Source organism: Microcaecilia unicolor, chromosome 5, assembly GCF_901765095.1.
Source record: "Microcaecilia unicolor chromosome 5, aMicUni1.1, whole genome shotgun sequence".
Lineage (NCBI taxonomy): Eukaryota > Metazoa > Chordata > Amphibia > Gymnophiona > Siphonopidae > Microcaecilia > Microcaecilia unicolor.
Window position 1 is genome coordinate 256,323,816 of NC_044035.1, and position 20,453 is coordinate 256,344,268.

General features: G+C 40.2%; 1 protein-coding gene across 2 annotated transcripts in view; it reads left to right on the top strand.

Moving 5' to 3' along the window:
• The window catches only part of GDAP2 (ganglioside induced differentiation associated protein 2), a 130,858-nt gene that overhangs the window by 64,340 nt on the left and 46,065 nt on the right, over positions 1–20,453 (top strand). For both annotated transcript variants that reach the window (XM_030204018.1, XM_030204019.1), the window contains exons 8-9: positions 6,656–6,803; positions 7,361–7,437. In XM_030204018.1, coding sequence (XP_030059878.1) covers positions 6,656–6,803; positions 7,361–7,437 — 225 coding nt within the window. The remainder of the gene's footprint in view (positions 1–6,655; positions 6,804–7,360; positions 7,438–20,453) is intronic.

The window sequence follows — 20,453 nt, forward strand, 5'->3', positions numbered from 1 at the left end:
CTGGACCGACTCCATCCTGTTTATATCTTTCTGTAGGTGTGGTCTCCAGAATTGCATACAGTACTCTAAAAGGAGCTTCACCAGAGATTTATACAAGGGCACCATCACCTCTTTCTTGCTGCTGGTCATCCCTCTCCTTATGCACCCAAGTATCCTTCTGGCTTTGACCGTCGCTTTTTCTATCTGTTTGGCCACTTTAAGGTCATCGGACACAATCACCCCCAAGTCCCGCTCTTCTTTTGTACACAGAAGCATTTCACCCACTATATTGTAGTGTTCTCTCAGATTCTTGTGATCCAGGTGCATGACCCTGCATTTTTTAGCATTAAATCTTAGTTGCCAAATATCTGACCATTTCTCAATCTTCGCTATGTCCTTCCTTATGTCATCCACACCCTCCGGGGTGTCCACCCTATTGCAGAGTTTGGTATCATCCGCAAAGAGACAAACCTTACCAGACAGCCCTTCTGCAGTATCACTCACAAAGATGTTAAAAAGAACCAGCCATAGGACCGATCCCTGCAGTACTCCACTGATAGCATCCTTATCAGCATCCTTATCTTCAGAGCAAGCTCCATTTACCACTACCTCTGTCTCCTGTTCAACCAATTTTTAACCCAATTAGTTACTCTAGGTCCCGTACCGAGGGAACTCAGTTTATGTATGAGTTGCCTGTGAGGAACCTTGTCAAAGGCCTTGCTGAAATCCAAATAGGCCACATCCAGAGCCCCTCCCACATCCAATGTGTTGGTCACCCAGTTGATAAAAATCAATCGGATTGGTCTGACATGACCTGCCTCTAGTGAAGCCATGCTGCCTCGGGTCCTGCATTCCATTCAGTTTGAGAAACCTCACAATTCTCCGCTTTAGAAGCGTTTCTATTAGTTTACTCACCACCAAGGTCACATTGACAGGTCTGTAATTCCCAACCTCCTCCTTCCACTCTTGTTCAAAAGGACTACATCTACCCTTCTCTAGTCCTCCGAGACCACGCCAGACTCTAAGGAAGCATCATGTGCTTTCAATCCCATGGATCACTATCTACTTTTAAATAGGTTGCATCAAACAAATCACAATACTGGGTACAATATAGCTATACTTGTAATATTATGGAATTTATATGTGGGGATGGCTAGAATGGTTATAAGGGGATTGTAATGGTTAATTTGTTTTAGGAGTCTGACCCCTGGTAACGCTGAGGAAGCGAAACACAGGTTGTGTTGGGTGCGGGAGTACAACAGGACACGGATGTTCTTGGTTTTGATCTTATGAAGATTTGCATGTTTGGTTCCAGACATTTCAATATTCCCTGCTTTTTCAGGAGAAACCTACTGTTACCCGGCTGTTCAGTCTTGATCAGTGACTGTATACCTTGATAACGTTTCAGCGAAAGGACACTCATATACCATCTGTGGTGGAAGTAGTGAAACAGCCTTTGGGAATGAGTAAAGGTTATGTTTCACAAAAGGACACTGATGCTGGGAACGGGGGTGATTAAGTATGGTATTGAATGAGGATATGGTGTTCTACTGTTAGGGAGATATCTTGATTGTATTAGTCATGAAAAATATTGAAATGTTTGGTGAATTGTGAGGGGTTTAAGCTGTTTTACCTATAGAAACCTGAGTGTTTTTTGAAAGTTCGATATACAATAAAGTTATTTTATGGTTGATAGTTGTAGGCTATTTACATGTTTAAATAGGCTGCAAGAAATCAGTTTAAAGGATACAGCTTTGCTATGGTTCTCTTTTTACTTATCAAATCATTTGAACTTCGTCTTTCATAGTAATTATACTAACTTGTACTCCTTTTGCTTGTAATGTTCTTCAAGGAGCCATCTTAGCTCCTATGCTATTTAATATGTTTCTTTCTCCACGTGCCACTCTGATGCAGTCATTAGGTATAACTATATGTATACTTACTGATGATATTCAACTTTTAACTACCATAGTTTGTGCTGATTCTTCCACTATCTCCTCTCTTAAGCTTAACATTATCACCAGTTGGTTGTAAAGACATAAAAATAAACATAATGCTAACAAATCGAAAGCTGTTTTATTTTCCAGAACACCATCTCTTCCTTTAACTCTTTTAATAGTCTCATGAAAAATTGAGTTGATCTCAACAATAAAAATCTTAGTTGTCTTCCTTGACGAGTATCTTAATTACCTGATACTTATATGAAGTATTTGTAGTACTCTGGAATAATAGTGAATAATTACTGGTCAGATAGATTTCCATGAGGTTAAATGGTCTGACATGGAAATACAAATTAATAGATTTGCGAGATCTCAGTGTCTCCTATGTTCTACATATTTTATGCAAACTGACCCTCTTAATTTTAAACAAAGTTTAATTGAATGGCTAAGAGCTTCGTTTGAATTGGGCAGGTTTCCTGGACCTATAGGAGGTATTATCATCACCCCTATTGTCATATTTATGTTTCTTCTTCACTGGTGTCCAGCTACTGACCAGTTGCGTCTATTTCCTTGTTGGCAAAGTTGATGGAAGGTAGCTCCTCAGTTAAGGGATTTGCTGGACAAATTTGATATTCTACATAGTTTTTCAAGTAATTTTAGCACTGAGACAGTAATTGGAGCACTGTTATCTGAAATTACTTTTGCCGTCTACAGGTCAACAGGCATTTGTTTTACAATTTGATTTATCAAGTGCTTGTGACCTGAAGGACCAGGCTTTACTACTACTACTACTACTATTTAGCATTTCTATAGCGCTACAAGGCGTACGCAGCGCTGCACAAACATAGAAGAAAGACATCTGAGTGATAATACTGCTGCATCTGAGTGATATTGGTCTGATCAACAGAGCGTTGCCCTGGTTTCTGTTTTTTTCTGATGATGCAATCTTAGAGTTAAAATGGATGGTTCCTTCTCTGGTAGTTGGCATGCAAGATGTGTTCTGCTTCAGGGTTCTCCATTGTCGCCTATTTTATTTAGTTCTGTTGACCTGTCTAGGGAAGCTACTTGAATCTGAAGGTTTTAAAAATGTTATATGCGCTGAAGACAGTGACATTATTGTCATAATTCCAGTCCCTTCAGGCTTAGCAAATGTGGTTCATAGGATTCAACACTGTATTTCATTAATTGCAAAATGGATGTCAGTTTACTAAAACTAAATAAAGACAAGACTAAATTTCTTCTGAAAGGATCAAAAGACAAGATAGTCTAAAGTAACACCTAGTATTTTCAAGGTGGATTCCAATTTATAACTAGCCTTCTTAATAACAATGCAATCAAACATTAGAATCATATGTGCATCAACTAATAAGAAAATTGTTTCTGGACAGTAAGAAAACTTAGGCCTTGATTTTTATCTACATTAGATTACTGCAACATTATGTATAAGGGATATACAAAGGCCCTGTTTAAAAAAAAAACTGCAGGTAATGCAGAATGTTGCAGTAAGACTGATTTATTCAGGTAGGAAATCTGATAGTGACCCCTTTGTATGTTCAACTTCATTGGTTGCCTATAGAGACCAGAATATTGTTTAAATTATACCGCATAATTTTCAAGATTTGATGAGGGAATAGCCTATCTACAGTGGGGGAAATAAGTATTTGATCCCTTGCTGATTTTGTAAGTTTGCCCACTGACAAAGACATGAGCAGCCCATAATTGAAGGGTAGGTTATTGGTAACAGTGAGAGATAGCACATCACAAATTAAATCCGGAAAATCACATTGTGGAAAGTATATGAATTTATTTGCATTCTGCAGAGGGAAATAAGTATTTAATCCCTCTGGCAAACAAGACCTAATACTTGGTGGCAAAACCCTTGTTGGCAAGCACAGCGGTCAGACGTCTTCTGTAGTTGATGATGAGGTTTGCACACATGTCAGGAGGAATTTTGGTCCACTCCTCTTTGCAGATCATCTCTAAATCATTAAGAGTTCTGGGCTGTCGCTTGGCAACTCGCAGCTTCAGCTCCCTCCATAAGTTTTCAATGGGATTAAGGTCTGGTGACTGGCTAGGCCACTCCATGACCCTAATGTGCTTCTTCCTGAGCCACTCCTTTGTTGCCTTGGCTGTATGTTTTGGGTCATTGTCGTGCTGGAAGACCCAGCCACGACCCATTTTTAAGGCCCTGGCGGAGGGAAGGAGGTTGTCACTCAGAATTGTACGGTACATGGCCCCATCCATTCTCCCATTGATGCGGTGAAGTAGTCCTGTGCCCTTAGCAGAGAAACACCCCCAAAACATAACATTTCCACCTCCATGCTTGACAGTGGGGACGGTGTTCTTTGGGTCATAGGCAGCATTTCTCTTCCTCCAAACACGGCGAGTTGAGTTCATGCCAAAGAGCTCAATTTTTGTCTCATCTGACCACAGCACCTTCTCCCAATCACTCTCGGCATCATCCAGGTGTTCACTGGCAAACTTCAGACGGGCCGTCACATGTGCCTTCCGGAGCAGGGGGACCTTGCGGGCACTGCAGGATTGCAATCCGTTATGTCGTAATGTGTTACCAATGGTTTTCGTGGTGACAGTGGTCCCAGCTGCCTTGAGATCATTGACAAGTTCCCCCCTTGTAGTTGTAGGCTGATTTCTAACCTTCCTCATGATCAAGGATACCCCACGAGGTGAGATTTTGCGTGGAGCCCCAGATCTTTGTCGATTGACAGTCATTTTGTACTTCTTCCATTTTCTTACTATGGCACCAACCGTTGTCTGCTTCTCGCCCAGCGTCTTACTGATGGTTTTGTAGCCCATTCCAGCCTTGTGCAGGTGTATGATCTTGTCCCTGACATCCTTAGACAGCTCCTTGCTCTTGGCCATTTTGTAGAGGTTAGAGTCTGACTGATTCACTGAGTCTGTGGACAGGTGTCTTTCATACAGGTGACCATTGCCGACAGCTGTCTGTCATGCAGGTAACGAGTTGATTTGGAGCATCTACCTGGTCTGTAGGGGCCAGATCTCTTACTGGTTGGTGGGGGATCAAATACTTATTTCCCTCTGCAGAATGCAAATAAATTCATATACTTTCCACAATGTGATTTTCCGGATTTAATTTGTGATGTGCTATCTCTAACTGTTACCAATAACCTACCCTTCAATTATGGGCTGCTCATGTCTTTGTCAGTGGGCAAACTTACAAAATCAGCAAGGGATCAAATACTTATTTCCCCCACTGTATATGATTCATTTACTTGATTTTTCATGTGTCTTCTGCAAACATTCTTTACAATCTTTGAACTGTGTTTTCCATATCCTAAAGGGATAAGATCAAAGAGACTTTTTTTTACTCCCTATTTTCTTATCAGGCAGCTAAAATTTGGAATGTACTATCAGAGAATTTGAGAACAGAGTTTAATTTATACTATTTAGGAAAATGATAAAAACAATTTTTTGTGAATGTCACTTCTAAACTGATGTGATCTAGATTTTATTTGCAGACGTTTTACCTAGTTTTCTTCTTTGTGATCCTCTTTTGAACTCACTGGGTATAATCAGAATACAAGAACAGATCGTAATTCAATGTAGTATCTCAAAACTAACTTAAAAATGCTTTTTCAAATTAAAACAAATTTGTTCTTTCAAAGGCTCTTAAAATGCCATTAGGAAATTGTTGTAATGCGCTCTTCACCGATTTTAGACCAAAAGACATTAACGATTAATTCAAAATACAGCTGTTATCGCGAATACAATTGATATGATGTTATGCGTCTTCTAAAGAATCCACATTGGTTACCAGTATCAGCTAGGATACCTTATAAAATCATACTTGTGGTTTATGTAATCTGCAGGGGCATTTTGATATGATGTCTCAAGTTGGACTTCGGACATTTTTCGCTAAACGTCCCAAATCCATATAGGAAATATGGCCATTTTTGAAAAGCAAAGTGTTTATTTATTTATTTTTTTTAACTACCATTTGTAACAAGGTTTTGTGCTCTGTGCATTTATCTTTTCAGACCATTTTTTTTTTTTGGGGGGGGGAACACAAGTGAAAGAGAAAATCAAGCCATTGATATGTAGAAGGGGGCCAGCATTTGTAGCAGACTAGTCCCCCAGACATCCCAGGAGAGCAATGGGGCACCATAGGGGGGGGGGGGGGGGGGGGTGGCACTGCTGTTGACTTCATATAAATGCTTCTAAGTATTCATCTCATCATTGCTCCCTTATCTTGTAAATGGTATTTTCAGGGGATAGACATTTTGTGGTTTCAAAAATGGGATTTTGGATGTTTAGCACAAAACATCCAAAGTCCAACTTAGACGTCATATCGTAAATGTCCTTCCACATATTCTAAGGCTGCATGGCACCCTTAAAGGGTGAATCTCACAAAACTACTTTGTTTCTCTGTTTCCATCTACTGGTTGATGGTCATAACCCTCAGATTTTGGACTGGGGTAGTAGGACTAAAGGAAAGAAAAAATATTAGGTAAGACACAATTTCTTCGTATCGCATAATAGAGTAGCACTCTCAGAGTAGTATAACTGAAAAATTTTGCTTGCAAAAGAAATTTTTGCTCACATCAGCTCATTCCTTAGAGGGAACATTGATTATGGAGACAGTTACTAAAGAGGTACAGTAAATGATTCAGATGGGCACTGAGTCCTTATCCTAAAATCTTGCTACCCCCAAAATTGTTTTTATTTTATAATTTAATTTTTGTACCCTTCTGTTTCAGATGACTCAAATGATGAGTTGGAAGTGGATTTGTCTTTTATTGGCTCTCATGCTTTTGCTCGCATGGAAGATGATGTGGATAAACGGAGGCGTCTGATTCTTCAGGGTCAGATGTCAGAGGTAGCTCTGCAGAAGCAACACCAGAGAAAGTGAGTCATCTCCATGTGTGTTAAGGGTCATGTTTCATAGAGTTCTCGCCTCACAACTTGTGTAGGCTTAATTTTTTCTTTGATGGATTTTTTTTTCAATTGCCAATCATTTACTGTGCACTTCGTAGTTCATTTGTCTGTCAAGCCCTGGCTGAGTTACCTTATGTGTTTAGCATTTTAGAGGCATAGGGCAGCTTAAAGGGATTATCTACAGAAGAGCGATTCATATCAAGCAATATGATTAGTTTACTATTTTAATTGAATTTCTTTAAAAAATGAATAAGTTAGTGAGTAGTCTGTCTGATGCTAGGGTTTCTGTAGAACTTGGGGTGAGAAAATGGGGGTTGTTTAGTGCTGCTGTGTGAATTTGTAAACCTGCAATTCATATAACTCATTGTCTTGCTGTTCTTTTGTGCCATTCTTCATGTTACTTGCCTTAATGAGAGGAAGGTGATTCTTATGGAGGGTAATGATTTTGTACTTCATTCTGCAACAAAAAGTTCAAAATTGTGAAAGACGTGGCTTAAGTTTTTTTTTTGTTTGTTTGTTTGTTCTAGTTATAATCGCTGGTTATCTCGAGCTAGAACTGAAGACCTTTCTGATATTGCAGCCCTAAGAGCTTTGTACCAGACAGGTGAGTTTCATTGATTTGGCTAACAATAAACAGTAATATAAAAGAGTACATACAGTACAAATGTAAACTGATTAGCAATTTTAAATAATTGCAGTATGGAGCAACACTTTTAAAACTTAATTTTGGCATTTATATAGCATCCTACCGTTATACAGACTCACAAAAATAATTTCATGGATCACATATTCATGGATCACATGGGCATCACATATTCATGACGCATCTATGAAATATTCATAAATGCGCATCATAGATCACTTGCTAATGTATTGCCTTTTTTCAAGGCAATATGATTAGTAAATTTTGCCATGCTATTAAAAATCCATGTACTTTTCTAAATTTCTTACCAGTTTTTCTGTTCAGTAGATGTTTACAGTGTGATATTAAGGACATGGAAGGTCAACCTTACTCTTGGCACTGGGGTTATAGCAAATTTAATAGCTCTGTAGCTTTTAGCAGGGGCAGTAACTCCTAGTTTTGCCTGCCTGCCTTCTTAGAGCTTCAAAAGGAACAATGGATGACTATGCACTAGTATTTGTTTTTGTCCATTTGCAAATGGTGAAATAAAAATGATTTTTGTGCATTATGGTCTAAACTATAGCTATTATACAATACATTGCTTATATTTTGCATACCAGATCACTGGTTCATTGCAGATTGCACTCAAGAGATCAGTCAGTCACTGAGGTGTCACGTTACAGTACAATAGAGTTAGGCATTCCACAATTTAGAAAATAGTTTTCAGCTTCCTGTGAAAGCCCATATATTAGATCTGAGTCAGATTATTTTTTGGTGAAATATTCCAAATTTTTGCTGCTTGGTAAGAAAATGATGAAGAAAAGATTAGTTTATAATTTATTTATTTATTATTACATTTGTACTCCGCGCTTTCCCACTCAGAGCAGGTTCTATGTGGCTTACATAGTAACAGGGATTACAGAGTATTGATGAAGAAAAAATAAGTTAAGTATATCAGAATAATAAAAGAAATAAGTAGGTAGAGATGGACAAGAATGAAGGGAGTAGAAGAGGTATGAGCAAGGTTAGGTGAGCAATTGGAGGAGGGGTAGAGGAGGCAGAATGGGGATGGGACAAGGGATAAACATAGGGAAATTAGGTAGGAGAAGTGGTCTCAGTCTTTGTCATTGTCTCCTGGATATGTGATGGTAGATGGGTTCATAGGATTAGTCTTAGTCATTTGGGTAGGCTTGCTTGAACAAATGGGTTTTTAGTGATTTCCGGAAGGGTAGATAGTCACTGATTGATCGGATAGGTCTGGGGAGGGCATTCCAGAGTTGGCTACCTAAGAAGGAGAAGTTGGATCCATGATTTCCTTTTACATAAAACCTAAGCTATGAATTTTGAATGTCATCATATATTTTGAAGGTCACATCAACTTCTAATGGTAGTCAGTGCAACCTTTTCAAAAGAAGTTGGATCAAGCCTCCAAGCACACATAATCTCACTGTTATAGTTTGTAATGTTTATAAGCCCTTTTTCAGTTTTTCAGAGCTACCAGCAAATAGAATGTTGCAATAAGTTGAGAGACCATGAAAGCTTGAGTAATGACTTTGAAATGATCAAACACAAAATGTTTTCCTGTTTGACATAATTGTTGAAGTTTCCAAAATACTTTTTCTTAACAAATTAGCATGAGTATGAAAAGACAAAGCTGGGATCTATTTTCATAACCTAAAACTTTAGGAGTGAGGGTTTATAAAGTATAGAGAGACATTTTGAAAAGGACATCAAAGTCAGAATGTCCCAAATGAACATCCATCTTGCATGTATTTTCGAACAGGATACAGCCCGTTAGAAAATACGTGAGATGGATGTCCATGCGCTGGAAACGTCCAGCATGAATGTCCATTTTACAAAGTAAAACATTCAAATTTTGAATGGGCAAAAACAGTGGACATGAATGTCTGTATAACAGCATTCTTAGAAAATGGCCACACAGACATCTATGTAGAGCAGAGGGGCAGCCTAGTGGTATTGCAGTGGACTGTAAACCAAGGGACCCAAGTTCAAATCTCAATTTAACTTTTTTTTTTTTCCCTAAATTGTGAGCCCTCCAGGAGCAGAAAAATACCCTACTGTACCTGAATGTACACCACTTCAGTAGCCTTCAGGCTTGCAGGTACAGAAGGTAATTTTCTGTTTGAGGACTCGTAATTTATTTAAATTCTCTTTATTGAATGAATAAACGACTTTACAAAAGATAAGCAAACCAGCCAGTATTCCATTGGTACTGACAGTATTCATTCTGATTTTTATAGCATCTTATGCAACATTTAACCCCTCTCCTTTTTCTACCCTCCACTCACCCCAATTTCCCCATATTGTTTTACAGTATAACCACCCCCCCCCCCTCAAAGGACAGTGCTATGCAAGGGACCAGTAAAACAATCCATTATATATTTCAGGTTTACACATCTCATTTGGTAGTCCGCTGCTTGTTCTGGTAGGTAATGACTGAGGCCCAGATGTACAAAACTTAACAAGCCAGCAATGTGCTTTTTATACTGGTTCTAGCCGGTTTAGGGATCACTGAGTTCAGCGAGACATGCACAAAGGGGTTCTGCGGTATCTTTTCCTGTCACGGTAGCAGCTAACAATAATTGTATGCAAAGTTATTTAAGTGAGCTAATTATTTATTTATTTATTATCTCATTTGTACCCCACCGTTTCCCAACAATATCAGGCTCAATGTGGCTTACAACGCACCACAGAGGCAGGCGCCAATATAGTAAAATGAAACTAATACAGCAAATCTACAAGAGATTATGGGGAAGAATAGGAATGGATGGAGATAGAGGCCAAACTGGGAGGGAAGGGGGATATGTCCAAATGTCTTTAGATCGGTGTGCTTCCTGCAGTGGAGTCACTGGGAGAGCCCGCAGGGTAGGCATTTCTGAATAACATGGTCTTCAGTGATTTCCGGAATGCTAGATGATCTGTAGTGGTTTTGATGGACCTTGGTAAAGAGTTCCAAAACTGAGTCCCAATGAAAGAGAAGGAGGTAGCGTAAGCAGTCTTGTACTTGACTCCAGTGCAGTTCGGATAGTGAAGGGTGAGATACAAGCGGGCGAGCCGGGACGCATTCCAAGTAATACACAGCCATTTTCTTAGCGATGCACAGAAAGGACCGCCTACCTTTAGGATGACATTTTTACAGGTATTCAGGAGCTCTCGGTACTGCTGTTTCCTTCCCATTGCTACTGAAATAACAGCTGCCTGAATGGCTGAGGAGAGCTGCTGCATCTCTAGAGCCCCCACCTACACACACAGACACTCGCCAAGCATGCAAGCACAGCCCTTCTCCTCACTCTTCCTTGCTTCCTTCCCTGTAGATCAGATTGGGCAGGTCTGGCTGCAGGAAAGTGAGTGCTGCAGAGAAGAGATCTGGCAGCAATTAAAAAAAAAAAAGGTTTGATGATGCATTGAAACCCTCTGCTTAGTGTATAGCAGCAGCTAAGAAAGCAAATAGAATGTCAGGTGTTATTAGGAAAGGCATGGAAAACAAAAATGAGGATGTTGTAATGCCTTTATATTGCTCCATGGTGCGATAGCACCTTGAGTACAGTGTGCAATTCTGGTCATTGCATCTCAGAAAAGATATAGTGGAATTAGAAAAGGTACAGAGAAGGACAACGTAAATGATAAAGGGGATGGGATGACTTCCATATGAGGAAAGGCTAAAGTGGCTAGGGCTGTTCAGCTTGGAGAAAAGACGGCTGAGGGTAGATATGATAGAGGTCTGTAAAATAATGAGTGGAGTGGAACAGGTAGATATGAATCACTTGTTTACTCTTTCCAAAAATACTCTAGGGGGGCACGCAATGAAGCTACAAAGTAGTAATTTTAAAACAAATCAGAGAAAATATTTTTTCACTCTACGTGTAATTAAGCTCTGGAATTTGAAGCAGTTAGCTTAGGGGGTTTTAAAAAAGGTTTGGACAACTTTCTAAAAGAAAAGTTCGTAAGCATTATTAACATGGCCTTGGGGAAAATCCACTGCTTATTTCTAGGATAAGCACCATAAAATGTATTGTACTGTTTTGAGATCTTGCCAGGTACTTGTGACCTGAGTTGGCTACTGTTAGAAACAGGATACTGGGCTTCATGGACCTTCGGTGTGTCCCAGTATGGCAAAACACTTGTTCTTAACAAATGGTTAACAGTGAAAAGAATGGTGACAAGACTTTTTTTCAGGTACATTAATGAACGCAGAAAGGCTAGAAACGGAATTGTAAGACTGAAAGATGCTGTAAACCGCTTTGTGGAGAGCGATGCGGGGGAAAGTGGATATGCTTAAATACTTCTGTCTTCACGAAAGAAAATCCTGGAGCAGAACCTTAGTCTACTGATAAAGGTACGTATGAGAATGAAGTAGGTGTTGCACATTCTCAGAAGAAAGTATTTATGAATAACTTGAAAAACTGAAAGTGGACAAAGCCATGGGTCTGGATGGGATCCATCCCAGAATTTGAACTCGGAGGTTCTTGCAGGTCCTCTTAAAGATTGTCTAATAAATCCTTACACACAGGAGAAGTTTTGTGGGATTGGATGAGAGCTGATGTGTGGTCCCTCTTCCCAAAAGTAGAGACAGAGAAGATATGGGAAACTACAGACTGGTAAGTACGTAAGTGTTGCCATACTGGGACAGATCGAAGGTCCATCGAGCCTAGTATTCTGTTTTCAACAGTGGCCAATCCAGGTCACAAGTACTTGGCAATATCCCAAAACAGTACAATACATTTTATGCTGCTTATCCCAGAAATAAGCTGGATTTTCCCAAGTCCATTTTAATAATAGCTTATGGACTTTTTTCTTTTAGGAAGCTATCCAAACCTTTTTTTAAACCCCACTAAGCTTACATTCTCTGGCAAAACGTTGGTGGTTAGAAAGATAATGGAAGGTGCTGATCATGGAAAAGATGGTGTATTACCTGGAATCCAATGGGTTGCAAGAACTGAAACAGCATGGTTTTACCAAAGGAAAATGTGCCAGACAAATCTGATTTACTTTGACTGGGTAACCAGAGAAATGGATAGTGGACACACGCTAGATGTAATCTACTTGGATTTCAATAAGGCCTTTGAGATGGTTCCTCATAGGGGCTCATGAATAAACTCAGTCGGCTTAAGTTAGGACCAAAAATTGTGAACTGGATTGGAAACTGGTTGACTGACAGTCTGCAAAGGGTGGTGATAAATGGAGTTTATGCAGAGGATAGAAAGGGAAATGGGACTTGATATACCGCCTTTCTGTGGTATTTTGCAACTACATTCAAAGCAGTTTACATATATACAGGTACTTATTTTGTACCTGGGGCAATGGAGGGTTAAGTGACTTGCCCACAGTCACACGGAGCTGCAGTGGGAATCAAACCCAGTTCCCCAGGATCAAAGTCTGCTGCACTAACCACTAGGCTACTCCTCAGGGATCGGTACTGGGGCCAATTCTATTCAATATGTTTGTGAGCAACAGTGCTGAAGGGTTAAAAGGAAGAGTTTGCCTTTTTTGTGGATGACACCAAGATTTGCAACAGAGTAGACAACATGAGAAGAGATCTACAAAAATTAAAAGAATGGTCTAATGTTTGACAGCTAAAATGTAAATCAAAGAAGTGCAAAGTGATGCACTTGAGGTTGTAAAAATCTAAAACAGAGGATGCCCTGAGGCAGCTATTCCCAATCCATCCTCAGGGCACACATATAGTCCCAGTCCCATCAAGTTTTCAGGACATCCATAATGAATATACCTGAGAGATATGCATTCACTGCCTCAATTGTATGCAGATCTAACTCTTGAATTTTCATTGTGGATATCCTGAAAACCTGATGGGACTAGGTGTTCCCCGAGAACGGGGTTGGGAATGGCTGCCCTAAGGGGCAAGAGAACACATTGCATGAATCAGGAGAGAGACCTTCGGGTGATACGGCGGTGGCTGTGGCCAGAAGAACACTAGGCTGCGTTGAGAGAGGCTTTAAACAGCAAATAAATAAATAAAAAAAGGAGTAAAGGTGGTTCATGCCCCTATATAAGAAGAAAAAGTGGTTCATGCCCCTTTATAAGTTTTATTTTTTTTTTGTTGTTACATTTGTACCCCGCGCTTTCCCACTCATGGTAGGCTCAATGCGGCAGGCAATGGAGGGTTAAGTGACTTGCCCAGAGTCACAAGGAGCTGCCTGTGCCGGGAATCAAACTCAGTTCCTCAGTTCCCCAGGACCAAAGTCCACCACCCTAACCACTAGGCCATTCCTCCACTTCATCCAAGTTGTTGTTGAGGCCCCACTTGAAGTATTGTGTTCAGTTTTGGAGGTCATATCTCTCCAAGGGCATAAAGATTTGAGGCTGTCCAGAGGAGGGCGACAAAAATAGTACAGGGTTTGCTCCATTAAATATATGAGAAGAGATATGAAGACCTGAATATGTTAGAGGAAAGGAGAGAGAGGAGATATGATACAGATTTGAAAAGTATTAATACAAACAAACTTCCTTTCTTATAGGTAATATCAGGAAATACTTACAGGAAGGGTAGTGGATACCTGGAATGCCCTTCCAGGAGAGGTGGTAGTCGAAAACAGTGAAGGAATTTAAAAAAAAAAAAAAGCATGGGATAAGCACAAGGTTTGCCTAAATAGGAGCATGGGAACAAAACATGGTTGTTGAGCTATTATGTTGGACAAGACTAGTTGGGAACTAAAGCCAGAGCTGGATGGACTCTTACGGTCAGTGTCATGCAAATGGCAAAAGACAGGTGTGGAGTAGGGAACTAAAGCAAATGCCAGATAGACTTCTACAGTTTGTCCCGCAAAAGATAGATGAAGATCAAGTCTGAGTGAGGGTGCTGTGTATCTCAAGGAGGAGGAGAAACATCTTAATGTTGAGATTCGCAAGTTAAAGACTGTTAGTAATACTTTTGATTATAAAATATTGTCCTAAGACTGCATCATATTTAACTACCTATTTGTTGGTTGTCATGAAGGCAAATTGCCAACCAGTGTTTAAAGCATGAATGACTTATTGGGAAGACTGGGTGGACCATGCAGGTCTTTATCTGCTGTCCTTTATTGTGTTACTATCCAGCTTATTTTCGAAAGAGAAAAACGCCTATAGTGCGACCTAAATCGGGAGATAGATGTTTGTCTCGCAAAGGCGCCCAAATCGATATAATCGAAAGCCAATTTTGGGCGTTTCCAACTGCACTCCGTCACGGAAACGAATAAAGTTGACGGGGGCGTGGTGGAGGCAGAATTGGGGCGTGGTTATCAGCCGAGGAGAGATGGGCGTCTTTAGCTGATAATAGGGAAAAAAAAGGCGTTTTTACCGCGATTTGGGGTCACTTTTTTTGGACCCTTTTTTTCACGAACAAGTCCCATAAAAGTGCTCCAACTGCCCAGATGACCACTGGGGGGAATCGGGGATGACCTCCCCGGACTCCCCCAGTGGTCACTAACCCCCTCCCACCAAAAAAACCCCACTTTAAAAACTTTTTCCAGCCTGTATGCCAGCCTCAAATGCCGTACCCACCTCCATGACAGCAGAATGTGTTCGATCCTGTCACAGCCTTTCCCTGGGTCAGATGTGGCTCTCGGGTGCAGTACAGGGTCACATCAGCATTGGATTGTGGTGGGTGTTGGGTATTGGGCTCCGTGATTTCATTAGCTTGTGTTACAGTCTCACGATGTTGGTAGTTGGTAGGCTCTTCTCCCATGGTGCTTTCCCCCTGCCTACTGGGTCAGAGTGTGCCCTGTTGTGTTTCCTGTTGTAGTCCATGCGGTAGTGGCCATTTTTGTAAGCCAGTTTTAGTTCCCTTTCCTGTGTTAGCCACGTTAGAGAACTTAGTTCTTCCCTTGAATGTGGCTGAAAGAGGGCATTGTACAGCATTCTGCCAGCTCTGACCTACTGCTCATCTCAGTACCAGGGAGACTCGTTGCCAGTGGGGCACAACCTCTGATCTGCAGTTAACTGTGAGTAAATGCGGTTATTCCAATAAAGTACGTTTTCGGAGAGATTAGTCTTCAGGTGTCAACTGGTGTGCCAATGTTGTATAGCAGCAACCAGTCCTAGAGGCCTGCGTGTATGCAGGTCCCTGGAGCACTTTTAGTGGGTACTGCAGTGCACTTCAGCCAGGTGGCCCCAGGCCCATCCCCCCCCCCACCTGTAACACTTGTGCTGGTAAATGGGAGGCCTCCAAAACCCACTGTACCCACATGAAGGTGCCCCCTTCACCCCTAAGAGCTATGGTAGTGTTGTACATTTGTGGGTAGTGGGTTTTGAGGGAGGGGGTTGGGTGTTCAGCACCCTTGGTAAGGGAGCTATGCATGTGGGAGCTTTTTCTGAAGTCCACCGCACTGACCTAGGGTGCCCAGTTGGTGTCCTGGCATATCAAGGGGGCCAGTGTACTACCAATCCTGGTCCCTCCCATGACCAAATGGCTCGGATTAGGACGTTTTTGAGCTGGGCGTTTTTAATTTCCATTATCGCTAAAAAAAAAACAAACGCCCAGCTCAAAAACGTCCATTTTTTTGAAAATACGGTTCGGCCCGCCCCTTCACGGACCCGTTCTCGGAGATAAACGCCCATGGAGATAGGCGTTTCTGTTCGATTATGCCCCTCCATGTATATTACTGTGGAGAAAGTGTTAGCAGCTCATCAACTTGCAATACTGTTTCTTTGGTCCCGGTCCCTGACATGGTCATGTGAACGTTACAAAGCAATCACAACAAGGGTGACAAAGAAAAGGGCAGCAGACAATGTCCAAACTAACACCTTTATTCTAACCATCCAGGACTCGACAGAAATCTTGTTTCAGCCCGCTAGGGCCTTCTTCAGGAGTCTATAAATACATATATGACAAAATTAATATAAATACAAATAAAAATACAAAATATGTAAGAGTTTGACATAGCAAAAATACAGAAATATGCAATGAATGTTAAGTGACATATATATAAATTTTGGTATAAAGACATATGGCAAATGAAGCAGGATAAAAACTATAAATACAACTTTACAATATATAAACAGATACAAGTATAGTATTAAAACCATATAGACAAGCACTATAATATAAAATGAGCATAGAGGTCCAAGTAAATACCTTAATTTGGATGTGTGTTGATGTTAAACTAATCTCAACGTGATACAGGTAGTGTTCAATATCTGAAAAGAGGGGGAAACATTGGCAAATGAATGAGGGTTTTGTACCTTTTTATGGAATAAATATGACTATGACATATATAAAATCTATGTAAAGCAAAATATTGTAAAGAAGATATATAGTAACAGATGAATGAATGACATATCATCGAAAAGGAGCAGTCTTTTAGTATTTTGTACCCAAAGTAGATCAGAAAGGAAAGGTGGAAATAAAGATTTACAATATGATCATATGAAAGAGTTTATAAAGAACAGGCAGTTGAAAAATGCCAAATAGATGTGACTGTTACATAGTTTAAAAGTAGCAGCTCTGAAATATACAAAAGAAAGATGTGAATAGGAGTAGTATACACATCTGGAAAGGCTTGTAAATCAGGTTACGTGTACATAAGGAGTGCAGTGTTTATAAAGAGCAGCAAGGTAAAGGAGTATCAACATGCAAAAAATATATGTAAATCACAGTAGGAGACTATTGCAAAATAACCAAACACAAGATATAAAACTAAAATGAAACGCTGCTCATATTGAACAGAAAGTGTATATATTAAGAACAGCGCAAACACTAACACCATACGATATGTGCTGGAACTCAAAATATGTATGGAAACAATGAAAGAACTGTAAAACAACTCACAACCACAAATCAAGATTTTCCGAAATGAAGCACTGCACGTGTTAAAAGAACCAATATGTTAAAAAAAAAATTACTAAGGTATACTAACACTAAAAATAAAGGAACACACTAAAAAAGTATTAAAGGTGAAATAGGTTGATGCAGTATATCCAGATAAAATGTATTGAGCATCGGTGAGGAGCAAAAAATATATACGGAAGTCTGAGAACTGCTCAAAACATGTGTAAGACCAAATAAAATGTAAAAATATCAAAGTATGGTTAAAAAAGTAAAATAAATGGCTCCGTTGAAAACGTGCAGTCTAACGTGAAAAAAGTGATTAGCAACTGGTGCTGATGGAGAAATTCAAGGATTGCCTCTCAAATGGGTATCCTCCTCTCTTAAATACCTTGGTGTTCTCTTTGTCAGAGATCTTGTTACCACTATTAAAATTAACTCTGACAAAATAATTGCGCAAGTTGAATCCTCTCTAGCTGCATGGTCTCCATTAAACCTCACATGGTGGGGAAGGCTGGATACCATCAAGATGATGATAGTCCCTAAAATTACATATACTATGAGTATGATTCCCCTTCTTTTCCTTTTTCCTTTTACAGACGGCTGGAAAAACTGCTCTCAAATTTTTTGTGGAACCACAAAGTACCCAGAATCTCCCTAAGTAAGCTAAAACTACCAAAAAGACGTGGTGGAGTTAAATTTCCCGACCTTATGCTGTATCACAAAGCTTTCATTATGGAAAGCACTATCAGTCCAGACTTTCCCGTTCAACTTGACCACAGCTCATAGGAACATAAACGTTGCCATACTGGGACAGACCGAAGGTCCATTAAGCCCAGTATCTTGTTTCCAACAGTGGCCAATCCGTTTTACAAGTACCTGGCAAGATCCCAAAACAGAACAATACATTTTATGCTGCTTATCCTAGAAATAAGCAATGGATTTTCCTGAGTCCATTTTAATAATGGCTTATAGACTTTTCGTTTAGGAAGATATCCAACCTTTTTTGTAAACCTTGCTAAGCTAACTGCTTTTACCACATTTTCTAGCCAAAATTCCAGAGTTTAATTACACGTTGAGTGAAGAAATATTTTTTCCGATTTGTTTTAAATTTACTACTTTGTAGTTTCATTGCATGCCCCCCCTAGTCCTAGTGTTTTTGAAAAGAGTAAACAAGTGATTCATGTCTACCCATTCCACGCCACTCATTATTTTATAGACCTCTATCATATCTCCCCTCAGCTGTCTTTTCTCCAAGCTGAACAGCCCTAGCCACTTTAGACTTTCCTCACAGGTAAGTCGTCCCATCCCCTTTATCATTTTTGTCGCCCTTCTCTGTACCTTTTCTAATTCCACTATTTCTTTTTTGAGATGCAGTGACCAGAATTGCAAATGGTATTCAAGTTGCGGTCGCACCATTGAGTGATGCAAAGGTATTATAACAGCCTCATTTTTCTTTTCCATTCCTTTCCTAATTCCACTGAACATTCTATTTGGTTTCGTAGCCACCGCTGCACACTGAGAAGAGGTTTTCATTGTATTGTCAATGATGACACCTAGATCCTTTTCCTGGTCAGTGACTCCTAATGTGGAATCTTGCATCATGTAGCTATAGTTCAGATTCCTCTTTCCCACATGCATAACTTTGCACTTGCTCACATTAAACGTCATCTGCTATTTGGATGTCCAGTCTCCCAGTCTCGTAAGGTTCCCTTGCAATTTTTCACAATCCTCTTGTGATTTAACAACTTTGAATAACTTTTGTGTCATCAGCAAATTTAATTACTTCACTAGTTATTCCCATATCAAGATCATTTATAAATATGTTAAAAAGCAGTTGTCCCAGTACAGACCCCTGGAGAACCCCACTATCTACCCTTCTCCATTGAGAATACTGACCATTTAACCTTACTCTCTGTTTTCTATCTTTTAACAAGTTTTTAATCCACAATAGAACACTACTCCCTTTCCCATGAGGTACGTTGTCAAATGCCTTTTAAAAATCCAGATACACAATGAGGCACTTTGGAAGGCTGAGTGCTTTGAAAATATGCCTCAATGTCAACTTGCTCACCTTTATCCACATGTTTGTTCACCCCTTCAAAGAAGATTTCCCTTCAATAAATCCATGTTGCCTTTGTCTCATTAATCCATGCTTATGTATATGCTCTGTAATTTTGTTCTTTATAATAGTCTCTACCATTTTGCCCGGCACCGATGTTGGGCTCACTGGTCTGTAATTTCCCGGATCACTTCTGGACCCTTTTTAAAAATTGGCGTTAAATTGACCACCCTCCAGTTTTCCAGTACCGTGCTTGAATTTAAATTACATAATACTAACAGTAGTTCTGCAAGTTCATTTTTCAATTCCGTCAATACTCTGGGATGTATACCATGTGGTCCAGGTGATTTGCTACTCTTCAATTTGTCAAATTGCCACATTGCTTCTTCCTTTTCAAGGGTGATGGTTCGTTATCATTCTTATAAAGATTGGGAATAAGAATACACCTTCATCTGGATGATTGGTTGATTCATGCTGAGACATAGGAGGAAGCAATGGGAGCCACATGCAGGGTAGTCCATGTTCTGGAGACGTTGGGCTGGGTGATAAATTTATGCCAAGAGCAACGGGGCACAGTCTCACTCTTTAGAGTACTTTAGGGCTTGGTTCAACATCAACCAGGGCAAGGTGCATCTAACCAAGGAGAAGTTTGGTTACATAGTCAGCTTCAAGTCTTTTTGTGTGCAGGATGCTCCTATGGCCTGGAGTTGTCTTCACCTGCTAGATTTCATAGTGGCAACTGTGGAACTGGTACTCTGTGAGAGTTCATGTGAGGCCCTTGCACATGCCATTTCTGTCCATAGTAACATAGTAGATGATGACAGAAAAAGACCTGTACGGTCCATCTAGTCTGCCCAACAAGATACTCATATGTGCTACTTTTTGTGTATACCTTATCTTGATTTGTATCTGCCATTTTTAGGGCACAGACCCAGCACTAGCCCCGCCTCCCAACCACCAACCCCGCCTCCCCCCACTGGCTCTGCCACCCAATCTCGGCTAAGCTTCTGATGGTCCAGATGGTGGTCTCCTGCTGAAGTTTTTCCCACTGGTGGCAGGAAGGGCCATTCACTTCATGTTGAACAATGCCACGATGATAGGTTTATATTTTAACAAGCCTGGCAGTACCAAGAGTGTTCAAGTAGTGAGAGA